The 22977-nt window shown below is 36.7% G+C and overlaps 1 protein-coding gene across 6 annotated transcripts in view; it reads left to right on the forward strand.

Annotated features, from left to right (window-relative positions):
* LOC135687477 (atrial natriuretic peptide receptor 1-like) overlaps window positions 1-22977 on the forward strand; it is a 60855-nt gene that overhangs the window by 19487 nt on the left and 18391 nt on the right. For 4 of the 6 annotated variants that reach the window (XM_089114411.1, XM_065204044.2, XM_089114410.1 and 1 more), the window contains 17 exons: window positions 2719-2780; window positions 4583-5273; window positions 5969-6261; window positions 7027-7162; window positions 8549-8767; window positions 9557-9644; window positions 10545-10656; window positions 11614-11772; window positions 12502-12606; window positions 13146-13217; window positions 14861-15020; window positions 15990-16136; window positions 16905-17079; window positions 19127-19270; window positions 20528-20720; window positions 21328-21502; window positions 22051-22241. In XM_089114411.1, coding sequence (XP_088970537.1) covers window positions 4601-5273; window positions 5969-6261; window positions 7027-7162; window positions 8549-8767; window positions 9557-9644; window positions 10545-10656; window positions 11614-11772; window positions 12502-12606; window positions 13146-13217; window positions 14861-15020; window positions 15990-16136; window positions 16905-17079; window positions 19127-19270; window positions 20528-20720; window positions 21328-21502; window positions 22051-22241 — 3042 coding nt within the window. In that variant the 5' untranslated portion in view covers window positions 2719-2780; window positions 4583-4600. Of the gene's footprint in view, window positions 1-515; window positions 2105-2718; window positions 2781-4582; window positions 5278-5968; window positions 6262-7026; window positions 7163-8548; window positions 8768-9556; window positions 9645-10544; window positions 10657-11613; window positions 11773-12501; window positions 12607-13145; window positions 13218-14860; window positions 15021-15989; window positions 16137-16904; window positions 17080-19126; window positions 19271-20527; window positions 20721-21327; window positions 21503-22050; window positions 22242-22977 lie in introns of those variants that run through there. The other 2 variants (XM_089114413.1, XM_089114414.1) reach the window with 2 other exon arrangements.

A 22977-nucleotide genomic window follows, 5' to 3' on the forward strand; every position in this document is an offset into this window, starting at 1 on the left:
GTCAGAAATACTTAGAGGGCTTAAGGTCAAATACCGTAATGCCTCGAATAAGCGCTCGGGCGCTTATTTAATTTTTGAGGCTCCAGGGTGGGCGCTTATTCGAAGGTGGCGCTTAATCGAGGGGGCGCTTATTTAAAAAATAGATTTGGAAGTGACTATAAAAAAATGAATGTGTTTTCAATTGAAGCATGCTTTTATGATGGAAAGGCAAAAAATGAGAATGAAAACTAAAACCAACTGGGTTGGTCATTCAATCTTTCTTGGTGAATTTCCTTCCAATTATGTTGTCGTCGAAAATTCGAATAAGCGCCCGTTTCTGAAGGTTGAAGGATGGGCTTGTTCGAGGGGTGGGCGCTTATTCGAGGGGTGGGCGCGTATTCAATAATTCCACCTCTAGGATGGGCGCTTATTCGAGGGGGCGCTTATTTGAGGGGGGCGCTTGTTCGAGACATTACGGTAGACTTGTAGATAGTCTACTATTCCTTTTTTAGTGCGTATCTTCAAATCGGGCACAAATCACGACACATGCATGAATCTTTACATTTCTGTAAATTAATCTTAGCCACATAGTGCAACTAAGATTTAAATGTGCTACTAAGTTTTGAATGCAATTTAGCCAAGCCTTAAACTGTCCCTGAAATAGTTTTCATTTTATAGGTGGAAGGATGCGTAGATTGATGGGTTTAAGAGTTAACTTATAGTATATTTTAATGATTTGATATCCGGAGTAAGTTGAATCCCAAGACCGTAAAAATTATACTGAAAGAATGGCATTGTCTCTTTTAGGCATAGAAGGTACTTTGATACAGTCAACCACGGCAAACTTAATGTTAAAATTGATAGATCAATCTTTAATGATCATATGGGTAAGAAAACTCTTCATCAATCACTTTCCAAAGAGAGAAATTAATTTATGCAGATTGTTTCTAGGCAAACAAACCGTAACATTGGTCTATCAAAACATAACATTAAGTAATTGCTTGACTTATGTTTGAGGTTACCCCAGGTTGAAATCAATGGTACAATATTATTATTAAAAGACTACAATCAATGACTTGTGGATTTCATTGTTAATACTAAATGCTGTGAAAAATTTTAAGCTTGGTTAAAGAAGTCTCGAACTAGAATAGTTACGAAGAGAACATTTTTTATTGATAGAAAAATCACTAGAAAGCAAATGATACTATTTATATAATTGATGGGCAAGTGAAATAACAACGTTAAAAAATTAGCAAAAGAAGTTAATAATTTTGTGAATTAATGAAAAATATATAAAGTAAGTTTATGTGTGCAGCAGTTTAAATCTGGAGTAGCGTTAGACCTGTTCAAGTCTCGTTCCTTTAAAAGTCTCATTTTTTGTTTACCGCAGTTACCATATCACGCGAATACCAAAGCTGCCCTGCCCCCGGTTCCTAGTCCACGTGCTCTTTTGCAACAACTGGATTCGAAACAACATCAAGCAACTTTGCCATTGCCATGTGCTTGGAACAGTATGAGAACAGATATTCATCTGATAATTTCGCCTAGGAGCCTTTGATAACCTGCCTTCGCAGTCGTTGACCCAAGATAGTCAAAGGAAAACTATAGTTGCCCTGCTAGGACTTCCAAATGTTTCTTTTGTCAAGAGCGGAATATTTTAGACCCCGAAACAAAAACACGAAGAACAACATCGCTGCTTATGAAAGATTAATCTGAACTTTGAAGCCTTGCAGACTTGGTATCTAAAGATACCAAGCAATTAAGAGCTAGCTGGCCGTGCCTTGATTTGCTGTTATTGAAATCTGCTTTTGAAGATTTGAAGCAAAATGATAACAAATGCTGGAATAAGCTTTATGCATGATAAAAATTTTCAATTGAGTCAACACACGAAAAAAATTCACCTCGTGGCATTAATCTGGCAATTTTTGATAACAAGAGAAGAAGCATTTTCTCGAATAAGCATTTAAATTTAACGCATCCACGTGGATCTGAACCCTTTTATATCTGATACCGTATGTTGTGGAGATAAGTGGACGTCGGTCGCTTAAAGAAGTGACACTTCTTTAGCATTCGTAATTGGCTCCAACTTCTACCGAAAATTATTTCCATGTCACAAAGAAACAGGGTAAGAAAAAAAACAATTTGGAAGACTGTTACTTATGGAAGTAAACTTTGATATTGAGGAGACGAAGTTATCGTTTGCGTGGAACATGAACAGTATCTACATCTGTTTGCACAATTCATATTATTGCAGACGATATGGTCAACACTAATAACATCTCGATGCATTTTTGTTGACATCATCACCCATTTGGAAGACTGTTAGTTATGGGAGTAAACTTTGATATTGAGGAGACGAAGTTATCGTTTGTTGACATCACCACTGTATTGAAGCGGTCGGGGCTCTCTCTAATTACTACACAATTTCTTTGGCAGTCTTGTTGATTCAATTTTTATGAATTTCAATGGATTTATCACACCAGATATAATCTTTTATTGTGAATTCTATAATCAGTACTATCTTGGGGTAGTTTTAAGCCAATTTACATCAATCCTGCCATTTGTTTACAATTAAGGCGTACATGCATCGTTGATTCGGGAACATGTGATCTTTCTTTGCTAGCAGCTGACTGTAAATGGCTTCAAAATAACGACAACAGGGTGTGCAAGAATCTGCTCAAACTTTATTTGCACGAAATTTAAGTTATGTAATAAAAGAGAAAAATAATTCTATTTCAGACGAAAAAGAAGTTCAAGAACACTGCTTTAAGACTCGTGCAGTCGCTGCAAGAATACAAGAGGTAAATATTGCTTTAGATTTTGAAGATTAGAAGTCCAACCTTTCTTACACTATGCAATGTTCTATCTGAAATAAACATTCAATTTTGATAACTTTGAACGACTTGAATTTATGTTTAATCTGAGGACAATGCCGGCTATAAATTGCGTTGAAATCAGAGTGTGAATTTTGCTGAGCTCTTGTATATTATCGGCAAAAACGAGAGCCAATTTATCATACCTTCAACTGGCAATTGGTATGATTCCCTGATACTTGCAATATGTGTTTGGAAAGTATCGGGACCTTACTGTGAGACGAATGTATGACATCTTGGACGCTAAAGAAAGCGAATTTGAAATAGGCCAAAAGAACTTTTTACGTCTTCGACTGACTGCGATTAATGATGTTCTTATAAACCCCTATTCTGAATAAACTGATGGTGGATTAGTAACAAGATTGCAGTTGCATTTTGAATTTTTGTCTGAAACCCGTTAGCAATACATCATCTTGGGAATTATAATGTCTGCTTTTGTGTGCAGGATAAAAAAACAAGAACTACCCTCCGTTTATCAAACAAATAAAATTTTTCTAAGCTCTAACGAACAGTATGAACGTGCACTTTCTAAGAGTCTATGCTTGAACGTCATACGTAGTCTTTGCTAGAGTTTCCCTTTACTTTCCTCGGAGCAAAAATTCCAGCGGTTTTGCACTTGGAAAAATAAGCATATTTATAGTCCTTGGTGAAATTCGGATACCTTGTAAGTTTCAATATTCCAAATTTAAGAATAGTTTTATTTACATCTGCAGGCATCAACAAATAGCTAAATTTTGCTTTCAAAGCTGGCATTGGTGCTAGATATTAAGAATGGACGGCTAGAATTGAGTCTGCCAGTCTCAGAAGAATATCTTAAGCAGCCCAAAATACCTCTAAAAACCTTACCTCTGAAAACCTTACCTTTGAAAGCCTTGCTTTTTGTAATCCAGGAGTTCTCTGGCCTATCATGTAGGGATGACTACCTACCTTTGGGGAAATCTAAAACGATCCTGCGGCAAAGAGCGTAGAGTTGAGAATGGTCATGGCCTGAAGCGGTTCGATGGGGGTCAATTCCCTTAAATTAAGCCTTAACAAGGTATTGGCAGCGACGTAGCCAGGGTGGGAAGAATGGAGGGACAAAGACGAGTCCGACAAGAGGGGGTCCGGGAGTTAACCCACGGGTAAACTTTTTTAGACCACACCCTTCAGAAATTGGTAAAACGCCTTAATTTGTAAATGTGTCTGAAACTAGCTATGTCGTTTATATAACAGTTGATCTAGCCCAATGACAGCCAATGACTCGAGATGGCTCTTTCAATTCTTCAGGTAGTTAATTCCTTCACAATTTTTCTCATGTTTTATGTTCGAAATTGTGTTAGATGAGGAGGCTCTTGGTGTAGACAATTTAATTTTCAAAGTTGTAAGCAAATATCTATAAATAATAAACAGTACGCAAAAGTTTAAAAAAAATTCTCAAGCAACATAACCAATATAAAAAATTTCAAGTATTGTTAAATAAGGTGAAAATTCAATTGAGAATGTCTCGAGAAAGCAAACACAGGAGCTCCTCTGCGAGCATGGCATGTATTTTTTGCGACCACGCCCTTTAGATTGGCTTACAATGCATTTTGAGTATAGGCAAAAATGGTGTGGCGTGGCAGACAGGCATGGCAAAAGTATCCATTTTATAACTTTCAAATTTCCTTTGATTTACTTTATCACATCAAAACTCTATGGCAATGACATCGAAATTTATATAGTATTGCTTATATGAATATTTCTATCCTCAGCCAACATAAATCCAACTGATGGGGTGCAAAAAAGCTGGCATTGCTTTGTCGGTCTTTGGCTTCTTCGTTTTGACTTATGGGAGTATTGGAAACAAAACCAAAATAACAGTTGGCTTGCTAGCTCCGTTCACTGGTTCCTGGGACAGGGCACCTAGATTTGCATCTGCCGTTGGGATAGCTGTCGATTTCATCAACTATAATACCAGTCTCCTGCCTCGTTATCATTTGCAATTCGTACATCGAGATACTGTTTGTAGCGAGGCTGGCGGCGTTGGTGCTGCCGTGAATCTCCTTCAGAAACAAGTGAATGTTTTCATAGGTCCTGCATGTTCAAAGTCGTGTGTCCACGCAGGCTTCGTTGCTGCAGCTAAGAACATCCCTATGATATCCTACGGCTGCTCAACAACAACTCTTTCAAACCCTGAGCTTTATCCAAATTTCTTCCGTACCAAGCCGTTTGCAAGAGGAAGCAAGATTTCAACCCCACAAGCTGTTGGTGTGATAATGGACAATTTCAAATGGAAGCATGGGTGCTTAGCTGAGGATATAGATCCTGTTTTTACACCTCTGGCAAGAGAAACGATGGCTGTGTTTGCAAAAAAGAACATCACAATAGGAAAAATAGAGCGATTTTATCCCGATACGTATGATGAAATGGAGCTGATGAACAAGCTAAAACCAGTATGCAGAAGTAGGTATATATAACATAGTGTTGTCGTGTCTTGTGACAAGTAAATATTGTTCGAATGATGCATTCATAAAGCAGCTCCATGCCGTGCTGTTACTGTTTAGAAATGAACCTGAACATTCATAATATTTGTTTTGAATTACAGTGCATTCTCGTCGTCGTTTTGCTTTGTTTCTGAAGTTCATTTTCGTATTTGTACTCATTGCAAGATTCACAGAATCCGGCGGACAGCCTATCCTGCGGTTCATACTTTTTGCACATTCACAATATTGCTTTATTGCAGTACAGTAAATATACGTAAAAAACACAGGCGTAGGAAAAATAGAGGCTCGGACGTTGCAGCAACCAAATCAGGAAAAGTTGTCTCATTTCAAGCTTTGTTTGGGCAGTTCTATCTAAATGAAGCAATGATATTCGGGCAAAATCTATACTTCCCCCTCCCCCCTAAAATGCAGCAACCGCTAGAGCAATTAAGACTCTTGATCTCAGCCTTGGTCCTATGAATTGATGCATGCCTCGGGAATTTTTTGTGTGTCAAATGATTGAAACTTGAAAGTAAGTAATGATTGAATAAGGCTTTATCAAAATGCATAATTCTTCAAGTAACTTTCGATCTGCATCTGGATATGAATTTATATAAGGCTCTACCGATGATATAACAAGTATACAATAGTCTAATCGATCGTTCTTTCTTCTAGTTATAATCTTCTTGTGCTACAGCAGAGATGTAGCAAGGATGTCTGTGGCTGCAAAAAAACTCGGCATGCACAACGGGGAGTACATGTTCATTGCAGTTGATCTTGAGATTGCGAGCAGTTGGGACAGACAAAAGTTCACTCGAGGCATAAGGCCTGTGAAGAACGTTCTCAGTGGGATAATAAGTGTGAAGGTCTCAAAAGTTGATATGAAGGAAAGCAAATACAACTCATTCAATGATGAAGTGATCAGAAGAATGGCACAGCAGCCATTTAACATCAATCTAACCTCTTCGGTATGTGTAACAATTAACAGCATTTAAGTCCAAGTTTACGCGAAAAATGAATTAGAGAATTTTGGATACTTTTGGGTCCGATCCCAGGTGTTTTTACCAAAACCATTTGCCTTTACACTGGATCGGCCGTAGCTAAGATCCACAAGCTACACGCATGCGCATTTTATAAGTTGCTGGCTACAAAATTAATCTAAACATGTCCAACCTGGACCAGTTTGGACCGAATCTGTATGGGATGGTCTCTGAAGATCACCATAGTACTCATACAGTGGATCCAAAAGCATACGGATCAACTGGTCTCCTTTTAAACGTGATGTCCCAAACCGGCTCGCCGTTTTAATAGTTTTTTTCTTTGATTTTTTTGTTTTTGGTATATAATTCAGCGTTTAAGGTGGCAACAAAAAATTACCACTCATTAGTACTGAACTCCAAATTAGAAAACTTCTGTCAGTGAATTAGTGCAATGTTTTGTTTGATTGATATAGAGCTTATCGCTTTTAGATCCCCAAGCGACCGATTTAGCCCCTTGGACTCAGATGAGGGCCAATCCTTAGAACAAAAGTTTTGATAAATGCCCTTATCCGAATAGCCACCCAGTCTGAATAAGCGCCCACCCTAACAACTTGAAAATCAAATAAGCGCCCAGGGTGCTTATTATATGCAAGTATATGACCTGACTAAGAATATTCATAAACGTAGACCAGGTAGGAAATTTCCACTTACACTTTCCTCTAACCAGTGTTAATCGCTTGCTTCCACTTCTAGGTACTTTCTTCAGCCGCTTATTTATATGACGCTGTGTTGCTATACGCTCATGCATTGAACAAATCATTATCTAGTGGAAACCATTGGAATGACAGTTCTGCTGTTACTCAAGCCACTTACAGTACAGCATTCACAGGTATGGGACTCGATATACTAAAGTCAAACTGACACGGTTTTACCGTTATTGATACTTAAGCTACCATAACACAATTTTGTATATTAGACCCAGGGCCTAAGGCAGCCATAAAGTCAACGACTGTAAGCAAGACCATTTGAAGTAAGCATTGGCACAATCACACCCAACAACCTACCTAATTATAATTGTTTTTCTAGGTGAAGTTAACATTGGCACAATCACACCCAAAAACCTTTATAATTGTTTTTCTAGACATATTTTTAAAAAGAAACTTTTAAACTCTTTTTTCGACCCTTTTTTTATACGTCGAGCCTTTCTATCTACGTTTTTATCCTAAATATCAATCTATGATCGGATAATGAAAAAGTCACGCAACTAAACATGAAAGTCACGCAACCCCATTTTGTCAATGCTTTTGGAAAAGCTATGTTGTTTTCACGTGGCAATGGTTTGCTTGCTAATCAAACACAATAACCGTCATATGCAGCTTTTCGTGGCTGACGCTGTTTTACAACTGTCTATTTCCTTAACAATTCCTCTAACGGTTTTATTCTGATTGTGTAAAGTGACGAAGCTCTACGTGTAAAAACTGATTTTCCAAAGTTGTCAGCAAATATCTAAAATTATAAAAAGCATTTCAAAAGATTCAAACTAAGTCCGTTCTTCTTGGAGCAAAAATCTGCAAAGTCCCCGACAAGCATTTTAGAATCCAGTTTTCAAGGATTGGAGCGCTTTAGCACCTTTTTTCTATATACTCTTAAAGAAGGGGAAATTGTAAAACATTCTGTAGAGGTAATAAGAGGACCCTTGTGAGCGAAGCGAGCAGAAATTTCTTACAGTCGTTCACTTGCAGTCGTTTACTTGCAGTCGTTTACTTGCAGTCGTTTACTTGCAGTCGTTTACTTGCAGTCGTTTACTTGCAGTCGTTTACTTGCAGTCGTTTACTTGCAGTCGTTTACTTGCAGTCGTTTACTTGCAGTCGTTTACTTGCAGTCGTTTACTTGCAGTCGTTTGCAAACTTTTTAATTTTGTCTGAAGTATCAACTCCCCTGAGGTACTTATTTTATTGCAGATTTGCACTTTTTATAGATACCAACTTTCTGAGCATTGCCCCCTCTCTCTACGCTACTGATGACAACATAATCATTATCCTTACAATCAGCTAGCTTGTAGCTAGTAGTATTTTTCAAAGGATGCTTACTATGATTAGCAACAAACGAACCTAACGTCTGTAATGTGTAATTTTCTGCTCTATTAAATCTTTGCATGCTCTGTTCAGTTTTTTGCTGTTGATTATACGAATCCAGCCACCCAACTCTAAACAGCCGACCAAGTTCTAATTCACCATACGGCTTTTCATTAATCTCTCATCGGTTCAATCTTTAGGAATAACAGGCCGAGTTAGGCTAGATGAAAACGGTGACAGAGTACCCATCTTTATTGTGGACAATGTACAAAATGGCGCTTTTATTGCAATGAAAGAGTTTGATCCGGAATTGAATTTGACCAACGTTTTGCGTGTGGATTATGTGTTTCCTGGTGGTACAAAAGTTCCACCTAGAGCTATTCCAGTTTGTGGGTTTGACGGAAAGCTATGCGTTCCAGGTGAGTTTGAGCTCTTGCTGTTTTCTTGCTATTAATTGCTACACTCTTTTTTATAAGAACCAGATAATTTTTGCCGAGCCTCGATGTTCTTAACTTTTCAATACTTTCAGGCTCAAATGTTCTTATAATTGTTCTTATTTTAAGAGTTATTTTTTTGCAAATATTTGAGAAGTTACATACTGTATGAAGTTCCTTAGACGTTTTACCGGGTAAAGTTTAAAAATAAAGCAATGAGTGCTAGTGTTAATGGACAAACTTATCAATGTTTTTTTTGCTAAGAGAATGTCGGTACAATAGCTGAGTGCTTGTGAAAATTTCCGTTAATGAGCTGAGCATGTTCTAGCCTTGTTCTTATTTTTTGGGCAAATCGAGCCTCAGTGTTCTTGTAAAGGGTGTTCTTATAAAAAAAGGAGTGTAGCCATCTGAATGTGTTCTTTTTATCGTTCAAGTCTTCTTGGTGCAATTGAATTTTACGAAGAAAGTAATTCACCATAGCTTTTGCCTCCATCGTGGCATATGCCAGTTACACGGATTATGCACATAAACGTAGACCCAGGAGACCCCCCTCCCCCACCTTAACGTTTGGTATGCTTCCTACATCTATGATATGGCCTTTAGCGATTTTATCTTCATATTTTTAATGACGGACTGAAATCTATTTCATGCCATTAATCCTTCATATTTCGTCATCAAATCTTCTCTTTTACCGCCTCTTTGGGTTATTTTCTTTCTTTTTTTATGAAAATGATTTCATCGTGATATGGTGAAAAACACGATTTTCTTTTGTAGGGAAGAAATCTCAAGCTGCTCTCAACATTGCAATTATCATCCCCTTTGTCATCCTTTTACTCGGAACGCTCATCTTCTTTCGATACAAGTAAGTTATTTTCTGGTTTATTGATTATTTATGACTTTTGTAGATTTTGAGCTATAAGCCCTAACTTTCAATGTTTTCTTCAAATAAATGGATTTCCTATAAATCAACTCCAAAGTGTAGCCTTTTTCAGCAAACTTTACTAATAGTTTCTTTTCTGTTAAGAAACTAACTGTAAGAAACTTGCACCCTAAGACATAATTAACCTTTGGCAATAATAAGAAATCCTATCAGACATGAAATGAGATGAAGACCAACCACTCCTGATACTTCCCATGAAACTAATCATAAAGTTTAAAAAGTACAATCTTCGCTGCAACTTCTTGACGTGTTTAATATTACGTCCCTGCCATTTAGTCACAATTCTAGCTCCATGATAAATATTGCTCGACTTTATTTATATTTTGCTGATTCATCTTGATACTTGTGTATTACGTCAGAGATGTGAAATATCAATATTGATAAATATTTGTGCTTATAGTTATTCAAATCAATGCAATATAGTTCCACATAGTCCTCGCTGTAACATAATGTTTGAAGCAGAATTCATGTTTCAAGCACACCTAGTAATAATAATTATAAAAACACCGAATAATAATTTCTTGACCTTTTTACTTTGAATCTTTTGAGGCACTGGTGCCCAGAGTTAGGTAGACTTTTTGCCTCAGAATCAGTAAGGTAAGCATTGGGAATTGAAACCATGTTTCTCCATTCTTTGGGAATATGAATGTTTTTAAAATGATGCTAATTCCGCTTTCTTACCTAGAATGACAGGGCTGGATTACATTGTGCCTCTAAATTCTCGTGCACTCTCTCTTTTTGAAAATCATGGCCTCGTCTCTACAAAGCATAATTATCCTTAATCGAAGTTGTAAATCCAACTGAAGCTTTGTTCTTTTTAAGGAAATGGAAGTACGAAAGAGTGACGTTAGAGAAGGAACTTATTGTCAATTGCAACGAAGTTGCGTATACAAAATTTGGAGAGTCCCAAACCAGTAAAGTCTCTTATAAATCTGTAAGTAGAAGTGATTAGGTAATGCCACATATTTGGACTGCATATTCATAATGACAATTGCACTAAACATAGAGTAAAATTTTGAAATTTTGGCTGTGACTTCTAGCATTGACACTAATCACAACAGTGTTGTTCCTGTTTTGGTATACCTAAAACAACCAGGGGTTAAGTGAAGGGGGACTAGGAGACTGAGCCCCTTGTCAAAATTCAGAGGGAGTTACACAACAGAGGATCTTAAACGCAAAATATTCTTGGTGCTGCCATTGGTTTAGCCATGGTTATGGCTTCCATTAGTTGATTACAGCACAGGCCCTTGATAAATTCTTAGAACGGCACTTTTGCTAATAATGCCGTTATGTTTCCGATGTTTTGCATTTGGCATTGTGTAAGAGTGTGTGTGTTACTTTATTTTCATTCAATATGCAAAAATAGCTAGCAATATATACATTAATTAAATATATAAAAGTAACTAATCAAAATCGAATATACAAAGCTAAAAAGAAAAAAAATAGTATTTCTAAATTTACAAGTTCTAAGTTCTGAATTGAATTTCTAAGTGGTAGATAGGTACAGACACAATATTTGCAGTTGGGACCATCGCATTTTCTTATCAAAATCTTGAAATTTTCTGCTGATTTTAGTTCACTAGGTAAACCATTCCAAACCTGGTTACAGAGTTTCAAAGGTTAAAAATGTTTCTACTTTACTTTGAAATCTATGTGTTTGATTTTCGCCCACACAGATGATTAAGGTCTTAACTTTTCCAACCCATCTGCTTCAGACAGAATTAATGGTTTTAGACCTTAAAAGACGTGGATGTCAAACGGATGTTGCTTCTTAATTCTTTGCAGTCTATTTGCAGCTTACTTGAGAATTGTTTAGCACTTACTATTTATAATTGTCAAAACAACCTTATCGCCACTTCCTTTTCCTCACTATGAATATTTTTTTCAACAGAATGTATTTTCAAAGCTTAGTGTTGCTTCAGATGAATACATTGGCAATTCAGATTTAGTTGGTGTCTATCAAACTCAGAGGGTTTATGTAAAAAAGTTCCAATGCACACTTTCACATCACTCAACGTTTTCAAAAGAGCGCTTATATCGATTGAAACAGGTATGCTGCTTCAGGAAAGCATGAATGACTGAGGGATTAAGGGGCAAGGGGGCAGGCTTCAGGACAAGGGGGCATGCTTCAGGATAAGAGCATTTGCCCTTACGAAACAGAACATTTCTCTCAATCTACTGTCACCATCAAACCTGTCGGAAAAGTTGCTGAGAAAAGAAACACAATCAGAAAGTCATATGAATTTCCTTGACAATTAACGATGCAAATACAGGGGCACTTTCACAAAGTGGCTAATGCCAGAGGCAATTTCATGAATCGGGTACTCGGGCCTCTGCACCTTCTGTCAAGCCTCTCGCCCCTCTCTCCGGGCCTTCCATGCCCCTTACCCTTGATTCTTTGCTGTTTATCTGTCGACACATCATGTTCTTTGTATTGACAATTCATCATCAGTAATGTTGCAATGCAATACACCTAATTTGATGAACCAAGCAAATGCAAACCTCCTTTTCAAAGTTAGTTTTTAACTCCCAACGTTCATACGAAGTTACCTCAAAACTATCTGCTTCACATTTAACAGGAGAAATAATATACAATTTTAATTTACATTTAGAGTTTTTTCAATAGAGATTTTGATCAATGTGTTAATGAGAAATAAAAATTGTTATTCAGTAAAGATTGCAGTTTAGTCAAATTAAAAATTACTTTATACCACAAATTTTCACTTCGCAGAATTTTTACTTGGTTTTACCCTATTTTATGTACTGTCTCCCATTCTAGATAAGAGATCTTCATCACACAAACGTAAATTTGTTCATTGGTGCTGGACTTTGCAACAACGAGCTCTGGATTCTATGGGAACACTGCTCCAAAGGAAGCTTGCAGGTAAATTCTTCATGTTACATGCAGCAGAATAACACCAAGAACGAACAAGACAATTCCTTTTCTCACTCTTACTTCGTATGAAGTCATCTAATCTAATCTTCAATTATCAACGCTGTTTTGTTTTTAGTAACGCTGTCTAGCTATTCCAAGTTTATATACAACGTAAAATGTCATTATTTTGTAAAAAAGGTCTAGCCTCACGTTTAAATCCCTGAAAACTTTAAAGGAAATCTTCAGTCATCCAAAGAAGGACAATCATTGGCTAATGCTTTACGTAAGGGCCTTAGCGCCTTTATGCAAATTCCCTTTTGAGTAACGCTGGTGTGACAAAAAGTATAGGCTCTATATCGAGAAGGCGGTTTAGAGGAATAAAATATGACTGAAAGAATTAGGCATAAAATTGAACGCAGACAATGATAATGATATAAAATTCAGTAAAGAAGATATTATTTATATGGCTATTGTCATTGCTAATAGATAGGCAATTGTTTCAAGAATAGGACAAGTAGTTTTGTCACACTTAAGTATCTTTCTGGCAGGACATTCTGCAAAATGATGACATCGATATTGACTGGATGTTCAAATTTTCGTTTGCTGTTGATATTGTCAAGGTAGGTAAACGTTTTGCATCTAAGGTACCTTATAAAGTGCAAAGATTTCCATTGTAGCAAGTAGGAATTTCAAAAGATGGGATATCGAAAGGAAAGGATCAGGGAAAGTAACGAACATAAGTATGATCCAGAGACAAAGTTCTGAAAGCTCTCATGCTTTATGATCATTTTATTGGTTTTTTTTAATTGACGTTCAAGTTAAAGGGGCAACAGAGGTGAAAAGAGGGGTTGTCGTACACAAAAACTCCTACATACGCTCCTGATAGCTATAGTGATGTATCAAAAATCATTTTCTCCGAAAATGCTCCTTCACTTCTCGTCTCCTCTCTTCTATTTCCATGCTCAACATTTTGTGACTCTGATACCCAGGATTCTATAGAAATTGATGAAGATGAAACAGACCGAAATCTTTCCCTCCAATGATGAAGTTATTCAAAATGTTTAGGTAGCGTAAATCTATTGCTAAGCTCCCAAATCTTCCCAACTTTCTCAGCACAATAGGTTAATACAAGTAAGGTATATTTTCAAGTGTGTTCTTTATGAAAGGTGCTATAGTCAGCATTATTTCTTTCAAACATTGTCTAGATATGCTTATCACAACCAAATTATCTCTTTCTTGGGTTCAGTTATAAAGGTTCTAGATTGACTCAAAACACCTGATGTCTATTCGAGGCCTGTCTGTTAAAAATAACTATGCTTTGCTGTTAATGCTCTTGGCAGAGCGGTGTTTTCACAAACTCTGTTTTCATTTACTGGCCTTTTTGCCTATTTTCATCATGATGACTGCTTTTCTACATCTTCTACTTAATTACAGGCAGCAAACCTTTCCTTCTTGAACATCTGCATTAGTTGTTGTGGACACTAAAAGTATCAGCTTCCAATCGTCAAAATATTTTCTAGTAATACATTTAGAACGAGTCGATTCTCACAGCTTTCAGTTTTGGCAGCCTGTGCATGATTAGGAGAAAATCTCTTCTTAATTACTAGCGTAAGCTCTTTGAAGAAGAAACTTGCATGGTTATACAAAACAATGTTTTACTCACTTCTCGGGGCAGGTGAACTTCCAGTTCTTTTGAGATTCCGTCTCTGGCAGGAAAATGACGTCGAAAGTATAAGAGCTTACAGGGTCTGTTGGGATGATTCTTTGTCTTTGCCGATTTTATTTTATGGAAATGGGGGTGGCATCATAGAGAGCGGAATAAGAAAAGTCCTTGTTCGAAAAAAGGATTTGCTGCATCCTTCAAGATCTCCAGCTCCCGAGAAACCTAAATCTCACATTTTGTACTCAGAGAAACAGTGATAAAGTGAAAGCTAAATTAAGAAATTAAAATTGTTGAGTTTATTCGATAGTTTAACGACCAGGTTGAACAAAAAATAGAGCTTTTGAGTCATAAATGTATAACAATAGTCCTGAGAATTTCCAGATAGAAAGATGCAGTGACATGGCTAGAAGGAGTGGGTTGATGTGGACGGATAACTCGATAACTTAATCATAAAATGATTTTGAGAAATGAGCTCAGAAAAGGATAAATTTTCATTTGTAATTCAAAAAAGAGTATGTCTTTGGATGGAATGAATTTTTACTGCATCTATTTGTAAACGCGGCATAGTTTTAAAGCCTCATTATTTCTGATTTTTATCAGGCAATGGTCGAGATTCACAAACGATTCGGCGTTCATGGCAATCTCAAATCATCCAACTGTCTAGTCGACAGCAGATGGGTCATCAAAGTGAGCGATTTTGGTTACGATTGTTTTGACAGGCCTGCTAAAGATTTGGACGATCAATACCAGGATTCAAAAGGTAATAGAATCTGAAAATGGCTTTGAAAAATGCAAACATTTTTCAACATAGTAGCTAACAGCTTTCTCGTCTGACACTCCTCAAAGTATAAAACGTATGTACAAGGGTCCAAAAGAACATGATGGTAAATATATTGCTAGTTGTGGATTTAAATTGGCCAGTCAGAAAAAGTTCTAAAATGACTGCCCCACGTTCAATCTATTTTTGTAAAACTCGGATTGGGATCCCATTACCTGAAAGAGCATCACAAAATATTACTCATTGAACGAAATCAGCTGATTATGTGAGCAATTGGCTAAGATATGGTCACATAAGCACTGACTCTTTCCCCATAAATCATTGCAATTTTTCCTTGTTCATAACTTTACGAACGAAGCCAAGAAACAGTGAACAAAGAATTGAGGAGAAGATAGAACAATTCTATATTGTGTTGTTCCAATACTTTTTCCAACGCATTTAATGAACTGAAAAATTGATTAAAGACAGGTAGCTCTGGGTCTATCAGTGGTGTTTTTCTGAAATTAGAAATAAAGTATAATTTCTAATTATTAAGATGTAAGTCTTAGTAAGCAAATATCGAGATACAGTTTTTTGTTTGGAGGGCCAGCCCTGATAAACGGCAGCCATATTTTACAAAATAAAAGTATTTTATTTATGCTATTAAAGTTTTTTTAAGAGCCAAGCTCCCCCCCCCTCCCCCGGCATCTTGGTGCTTGTTAGTAGGTAATATTAAATATATCCAAGATTTTCTTGTTTAGAGTTCGATATGGTATCATATCCTTACCTTATATTATGAATGTAATGACCAGTAGCATTTTAAACAGGAAACTGGGTAGCTAAGATCATGTGAAGAGTTGATCTAGAATTTCTCAGAATAGATAAAAACAATGAAATGACTAGAAATGTATCAGAATGCGAAAAATTTGGTTTAGTCTGATGTAATAAAGCTCTAATTGATTGATTTTCTAGAAATGTTTTGGACTGCTCCAGAGTTTCTTGCCAATAATCAGCAAAATGAGAGAACGAAAGCTGGTGATGTTTATAGTTATGGAATCATCATGAAAGAGATTTGTTCCAGGTGCGACCCTTATGAAGAAGCCTCACTTTCACCTTCAGGTACCAATGTACTTATTTATAATGATAAGCAAACTCATAGAGCATCTATTGCCTGTTTGATTTAAAGGCATCTTGTAATGTTATGAAAATTCCTCATGAAGCTACTAAATTCATGAGGTTAGCAATAGATCTTGATGAAATATCATACCAATGCTCCATGTAGAGGGATATTAATATTTTTATTTTGCAGTATAAATGTATCCAAATGAAAAATAATCCAAAAACTATTTTTTGAAAGAAAAGTAATGGTTTGTCATGATCACAGAGACGATCACAGATAAAATGCTTTCACAGACAAAGCTAAATAGAAAAATCCTGATATCTTAAAAAAAAGATGGTCCAGTCAAATTTGAACTGTTTGAATGCTGCAAAGTGATAGCAGAAGTCATTTTAGCCGGAAAAAGGCACGATGCTGGAATAATTTGATAAACAATATAACTGTTTTAAAAAAACCCCATCCTCATGCTTGAAAACTGTATAATTTGCTCTTGCGTCAAGAGAACTATCGGAGTAGATGAGTATCTGACAAATCTCAGGGTTGCAGATCATTCTGCCATACATTATAGAGTAATTTATTGTTTTGCTGTTTTATGCAAGTATCATGTGAAGCATGCATCAAAATAATTGTAAATAGCGAATAAAAACGATCATAACCTATGATATATATTTGAATGCCCCAATGATGTTTAAAATTATTTCCAGAAGGCATGAAATTATTTTCCATTGACAGAATTTTTCTTTATAACTTTAAGTTTCAAATTATTTCAGAGATTATATCCAAGATACAGTTCAAAACGATACCGCCTTTTCGACCGGTGTGCCCGGAGACATGCGATGTGCCTGCTGAGTTTATCGATCTTATGACTCAGTGTTGGGATGATTTCCCAGAAAAAAGACCTTCATTCAAAGATGTATTTAAAGCATTACGAGCACTTGGCCCAAAGTAGGACCTCAGTTTTTTAGTTTTTTTCTATATTCACAATATATTCACATATGTATATTTTTTGTCTTTAGAATTTGTATTATTCCTAAGCATCTCTAGAGCAATAATGTCGTGCAAAAATAGTATAAACTCCGTAGGCCAAAATTTTGATAAATCTAGTCAATAAACAAATAAAGAATATCGTCATTCTTGAGTCTTGGCTGTCATGTAAGGTCATTCCAAACATATGTACATAGTACTAGATACCCTTTCGAAGTCTCTTTGCCAACTCTCTCCCACAGCTGCAAACTTTACAACGTTCCATCATCCTGTTCCTGCTTCCCAGACCCTTATGACCTGTCATTATTCATATTTATTTCTATATATTTATATATATAAATAGATATATCTCTATTTCTAATCTCTCCCTCTTTATCCTTGTTCAGGTTTTGCTATAGTCTTCCGTGTCTATTTCTAATATCACCAACTGGTATAAGCTGCTATATTCAAAAAACCTGTAGCATAGCGGTCAAATCTTTGATTGGCTGAGAGCTCTGTTCACTGCCATGTTTTAAGCCAATCAGCACACAGGATTTTCACAACAAAACCGCCTCGCAGCTAGAATTAGGCCCATTTTCGCCATTTCAACGTGTTTTTACCACATTGTCTACAAAAAACATTGCATGCCTCTACAAAGCCAATTTCCACTTTATATTTTGTCCAGTTCATCATCACGCGTTGCTATTTAACCTATATTGGCGCCACTGTTCGATCGCAAAAAATAATATAAAAAAACACCTCGCAAATGATCGGTAAATTTCGTGTCGAGATTCAGGTTAATTAGGTTTTTACCTCTCCCCACCCAAAACGCTATAGACATTTCACATTTAGACAAAATCAATTATATACTTACCTTAAATATAGGAATGGTTCATAATCCCGTCAAAGATGCACTCACTGTTCAGCCTTAGATTCGGCGGGGATCGCCAATTTAATTATCACAACGGTACGAAGGCTCTCATATTCACCCTCGAAATCAATAAATGTATCTTTGTCCTCTGGAATCAAAATCTGCTTCATAAAAGTGAAAAATTTTCAGCAACAGCCCAAAGTAATTTCAATCATGATTGTCCAGACAATTGACCATTATTACTAATTTTATGTGATGAAAATGGCGAATACACTCACGCGGTAAGACTGGGATCTAATAAAATTTGAAAACGGCGGGAAAATCAATTTAGAAAAATTGACGAAAATGCATCCTTGAAATTTTCCCGCCGTTTTCAAATTTTATTAGATCCCAGTCTTACCGCGTGAGTGTATTCGCCATTTTCATCACATAAAATTAGTAATAATGGTCAATTGTCTGGACAATCATGATTGAAATTACTTTGGGCTGTTGCTGAAAATTTTTCACTTTTATGAAGCAGATTTTGATTCCAGAGGACAAAGATACATTTATTGATTTCGAGGGTGAATATGAGAGCCTTCGTACCGTTGTGATAATTAAATTGGCGATCCCCGCCGAATCTAAGGCTGAACAGTGAGTGCATCTTTGACGGGATTATGAACCATTCCTATATTTAAGGTAAGTATATAATTGATTTTGTCTAAATGTGAAATGTCTATAGCGTTTTGGGTGGGGAGAGGTAAAAACCTAATTAACCTGAATCTCGACACGAAATTTACCGATCATTTGCGAGGTGTTTTTTTATATTATTTTTTGCGATCGAACAGTGGCGCCAATATAGGTTAAATAGCAACGCGTGATGATGAACTGGACAAAATATAAAGTGGAAATTGGCTTTGTAGAGGCATGCAATGTTTTTTGTAGACAATGTGGTAAAAACACGCTGAAATGGCGAAAATGGGCCTAATTCTAGCTGCGAGGCGGTTTTGTTGTGAGAATCCTGTGTGCTGATTGGCTTAGAACATGGCAGCGAACAGAGCTCTCAGCCAATCAAAGATTTGACCGCTATGCTAAAACCTGTATATCACTTGAGGTTTTACTTGCAATTGAAATTTATTTCCAGGAACATGAAAATGTATTCACTTTTCTTTGTTGTAGAAAATCGACAAATTTAGTTGATCAAATGTTAACAATGATGGAGAAATATACAAACAATTTGGAAGATTTGGTGAAAGAGCGAACTAGACTCTTAGAAGAAGAAAAAATGAAAACAGAAAAGCTACTGGAAAAAATGCTGCCACCGTAAGAATAACTTTAAGATATATTTGAAATTTTCGTGGGAGACTTTTGATTTTCCTAGATTATTTCTCAGCTGTGCTACAAAAGGACCGTGAAGGCTGACTTCTGATTCTGTGTAATCAATCTCAAGATGCTAATGCGAATATTGTTAGTGTGAGAATGTTAGTCTTGGAATTGCTTAAAGAGACTGTCGAGTCTCTAAGACTCAGGCGTACTTCTTTTCCTTTTTACACTACCTCCCACATGCATTGCCTCTGACGGCCTAATTGCTGGCCCTAGGTTAGCATTGGGTCCTTGTTTAGTCTAGCTGTACTGGTAAGCCCTGATATGGGGCGAAGCCGGTCTACAGCCGACTGTTTGAGGCGTCAGTGGTTTCTTTACTTCACACTTCTATTCCAACTCTGTGTACAATACAGTCCGCCAAAACCTCAACACTGCATTGCGGTGCGGTTCTTAGTGAAATTGCCTAAAGAAATTGTCGAGTCTTTAAGACTCATGCCTACTTCTTTTCCTTAAAATGTTAGACCTTTGGCTAGTGTCACCAAAAAAGGAACCTAATGCAACTGTAAATTTCCAACGGAAATTAGATCCAATCTTTTTCATTTTTGATCCAACCAGCTACGATTCCTATATTCCAACAGACTTTAAATAGTTATTTAAGTGGAACGGGTGTCTAGAATTCACTCAAATGCATAAACCCATTTTAATTTTCCCTAGAAACTTACCGAATGATTCTACTGTATCTATAGCTTTCAAATTGCTTTGAAAAAATGCCTTTATTACTTGCGCAGCAGTAAAAGACGTGGTTTGTTTAACAAGTGTACCACCAGTGATTCTGTTTGAAGAGCTTTTTCTATTGGACTAATAGTGAACACTTTAAAACAACTTTAAGTACTTTATTTGCAGTTTCAAATATTTGATTTTTTGCGTGTAAATACAATGGTTTGTAAGTAGGTATCAAAGACTCAGTGGCATGTGCGCAGTCTCCATTTTAATTTGAAACATTTAGTGTTTTCTTGACAAAAAACACGTGATGATAACACAAATTATAGAACCCAGCCTTTTTCTCGTCCCTAACACCGCTAGACCAGGTTATGTTAAAAGGCAGTATAAATTTTGCATTTTGCACAAAACACATGTTTATTAACTGTTTATAGCTTTTTCATGTTATGTTTCTAATTATTCATTAAGCAACAGAAACGTTGTCTATTGGATGTTTAAGCAGTACTCAGGTACACTGTTGGTATCATCCTTCTCTAGTTCTGTAGCTGAAGATTTGAAAGTGGGAAAGCCAGTCCTTGCAGAGCATTTCACCCAAGTGACCATTTTCTTTAGTGACATCGTTGGTTTTACCGCATTGGCAGCTGAAAGCAGCCCGATGCAAGTTGTACAGTTATTGAATGACCTTTACAGTGAATTCGATAAGATCATCCAAAATTTTGACGTGTATAAGGTCAGTATTGGTCTGGGGCTCAAGCTCCCTTCACCCGAATGCGTTAATGTTTTTTTCTCTTCATGATAGAAATATGGGAATGCAATGATAAGGATTACACGAGTAAGCAAATTCAAAAGAATACCAATTTTCTGCTGCCGTTAATTTTTTCGGCTCTGGTACCCAGAGTATTTAATACAAGCACGTGGTATTCTCTGTCACACCGCTGTAAAGTTCGATAGTTAGATTGATAGTTCAAACTAAAAAAGGAAAATTTTCAAATCCTATCATTAAAAATATCGATAAAATGCTTTCTTATTATGAGTGGATAATTAAAAACAAAATTTTGAACGTTATTAAAGATAGGTTACACAGATAAGGGTTATAGTTATCCCACTAAATACCTTTATGAACGTGAACAGTCTAATGCCACTTCGAAGAACTTCTATCTATAGAATTTCCCTTCCTTCAAAGCGTTGGCCTTTAATGGCTATTATGGTAGAATCCAATCTATAGAAATACTTTCTTTCATTTTTTTATTTCGTACCAATTTCTGCCTTTAAATCGTAACATTGATGATGTAAATTTTTGAAAGTCACTTTTTTAATGAAAGCACGCTTTTTTATAGGTAGAGACAATTGGAGACGCTTATATGGTGGTATCTGGTCTGCCGAAAAGAAACGGAAAGAAGAATGCCGGTGAAATTGCTACAATGGCACTTCATTTACTGCATTCAATCCGATCATTCAAAGTCCGTCATAAACGTGACTATCAGCTGCAACTTCGTATCGGCATCCACACAGGTATGAATTATATCATTGAGATGCAAAAAGGACATAAAATTTTGTCAATTATGCTATTTGCATTGGACCCAAGCAATGTTCAGTCCGAGATTTTATATCGCAAAGAACACACGGGGACGCAGCGATATTTTCAGCACGGTGAAATCCCAGCTGAGCTTTAAGATTGTATCTCAAAAGGCTTCAGTGTTCCACCTTAATTATGAACATACTTCTGCTGACACAAGCATTAGTCCAATATTCTCGCCCATTTCTAATTTTCGTGATTTCGGACATCTTGCATTTGGTTTTTATATAATTATAATTTTATCCTTAGCAAGTTGTTGAGCAGCTTTGGTGTGATTGGTGACGTGGCCTTTAGAAAAATTTGTTGCTATTTTAATGCACAAGGTTTATTCCTTATTAGACTCACCCACTGTCAACAGGATGATATTACTGTACTGCTACGATTTATGCCCCAGCCTTTAGGCCCTGACCAGTTTGGCAACATTCCTCCAAACAATTTTATCCTAAAGACTTCAAGTTAAGCAAATTGTATTTGTTTCTGTTAGGGAGCTGTGTTGCTGGTGTTGTCGGCTTGACCATGCCCAGGTACTGCCTGTTTGGTGACACCGTAAACTTTGCATCACGTATGGAGTCAAGTGGCCTTGCGTTGCGAATTCACGTTAGTCCCGCATGCAAGTCGGTGCTTGATGACCTTGGGGGTTATCATCTTGAGAAGAGAGGGCCAGTTGTGATGAAGGTAATAACGCCAAGACGCATTTTTATGTACGAAGAATGAGTACATGAAGGGGGGATTTTGCTCAGCTCGATGGGCATCCATATATATATATATATATATATGTAGAATTGTTGCCAATTGTGTAACAATGGATCGGCATTTTGATGAGTTCAACAATGGAAACATAGAAGCCGAATTCAAAGTCGTGAGACAATCGAAACAATGCAGGCATAGAATGGCAAAATCAAAGGATTTTCCCAATTTTCCCAAACGAACAATCAAGAATCGTGAGTTTCCCGATTAAGTGGGCAATTGAGGTTCGCTAATCGACACTTAGGTCTATAATCGGGCTATTAAATTGGGTTCGGCTGCTAGCCTGAGATCCCCTTTGTGGTCATCCTCTTAGATTCGACCAATCACCTTTAGTTTTGCTCGTGACGTTGGGCAGTTAAAATTGGTTCTGCACGTGCATGTTGAACGGTGGCCAGAATAGATCAGAAACTTCTCGTAATTGAGAATGGTGCTTTCATCCTGTCAAGCGTCAACGTAATTAGACGTATAATTTGCAATTTGCTATGTAGGATACAAAAGAAAGTGCGGGAATATGCGATTTCACGAGTTTCTGCAAGAATTAACTTTCATGCATGAGTCGATAGTGGAATTCAAAGATCTGGGTTTAGCATTCCCCGCTGTTTATCAAGAAAGTGTAAATCTGCGAAACGCATTTTGAAAAAGCAACCGAATAAGAATAATTATT

Source organism: Rhopilema esculentum, chromosome 20, assembly GCF_057945365.1.
Source record: "Rhopilema esculentum isolate cy_ngs chromosome 20, ASM5794536v1, whole genome shotgun sequence".
Lineage (NCBI taxonomy): Eukaryota > Metazoa > Cnidaria > Scyphozoa > Rhizostomeae > Rhizostomatidae > Rhopilema > Rhopilema esculentum.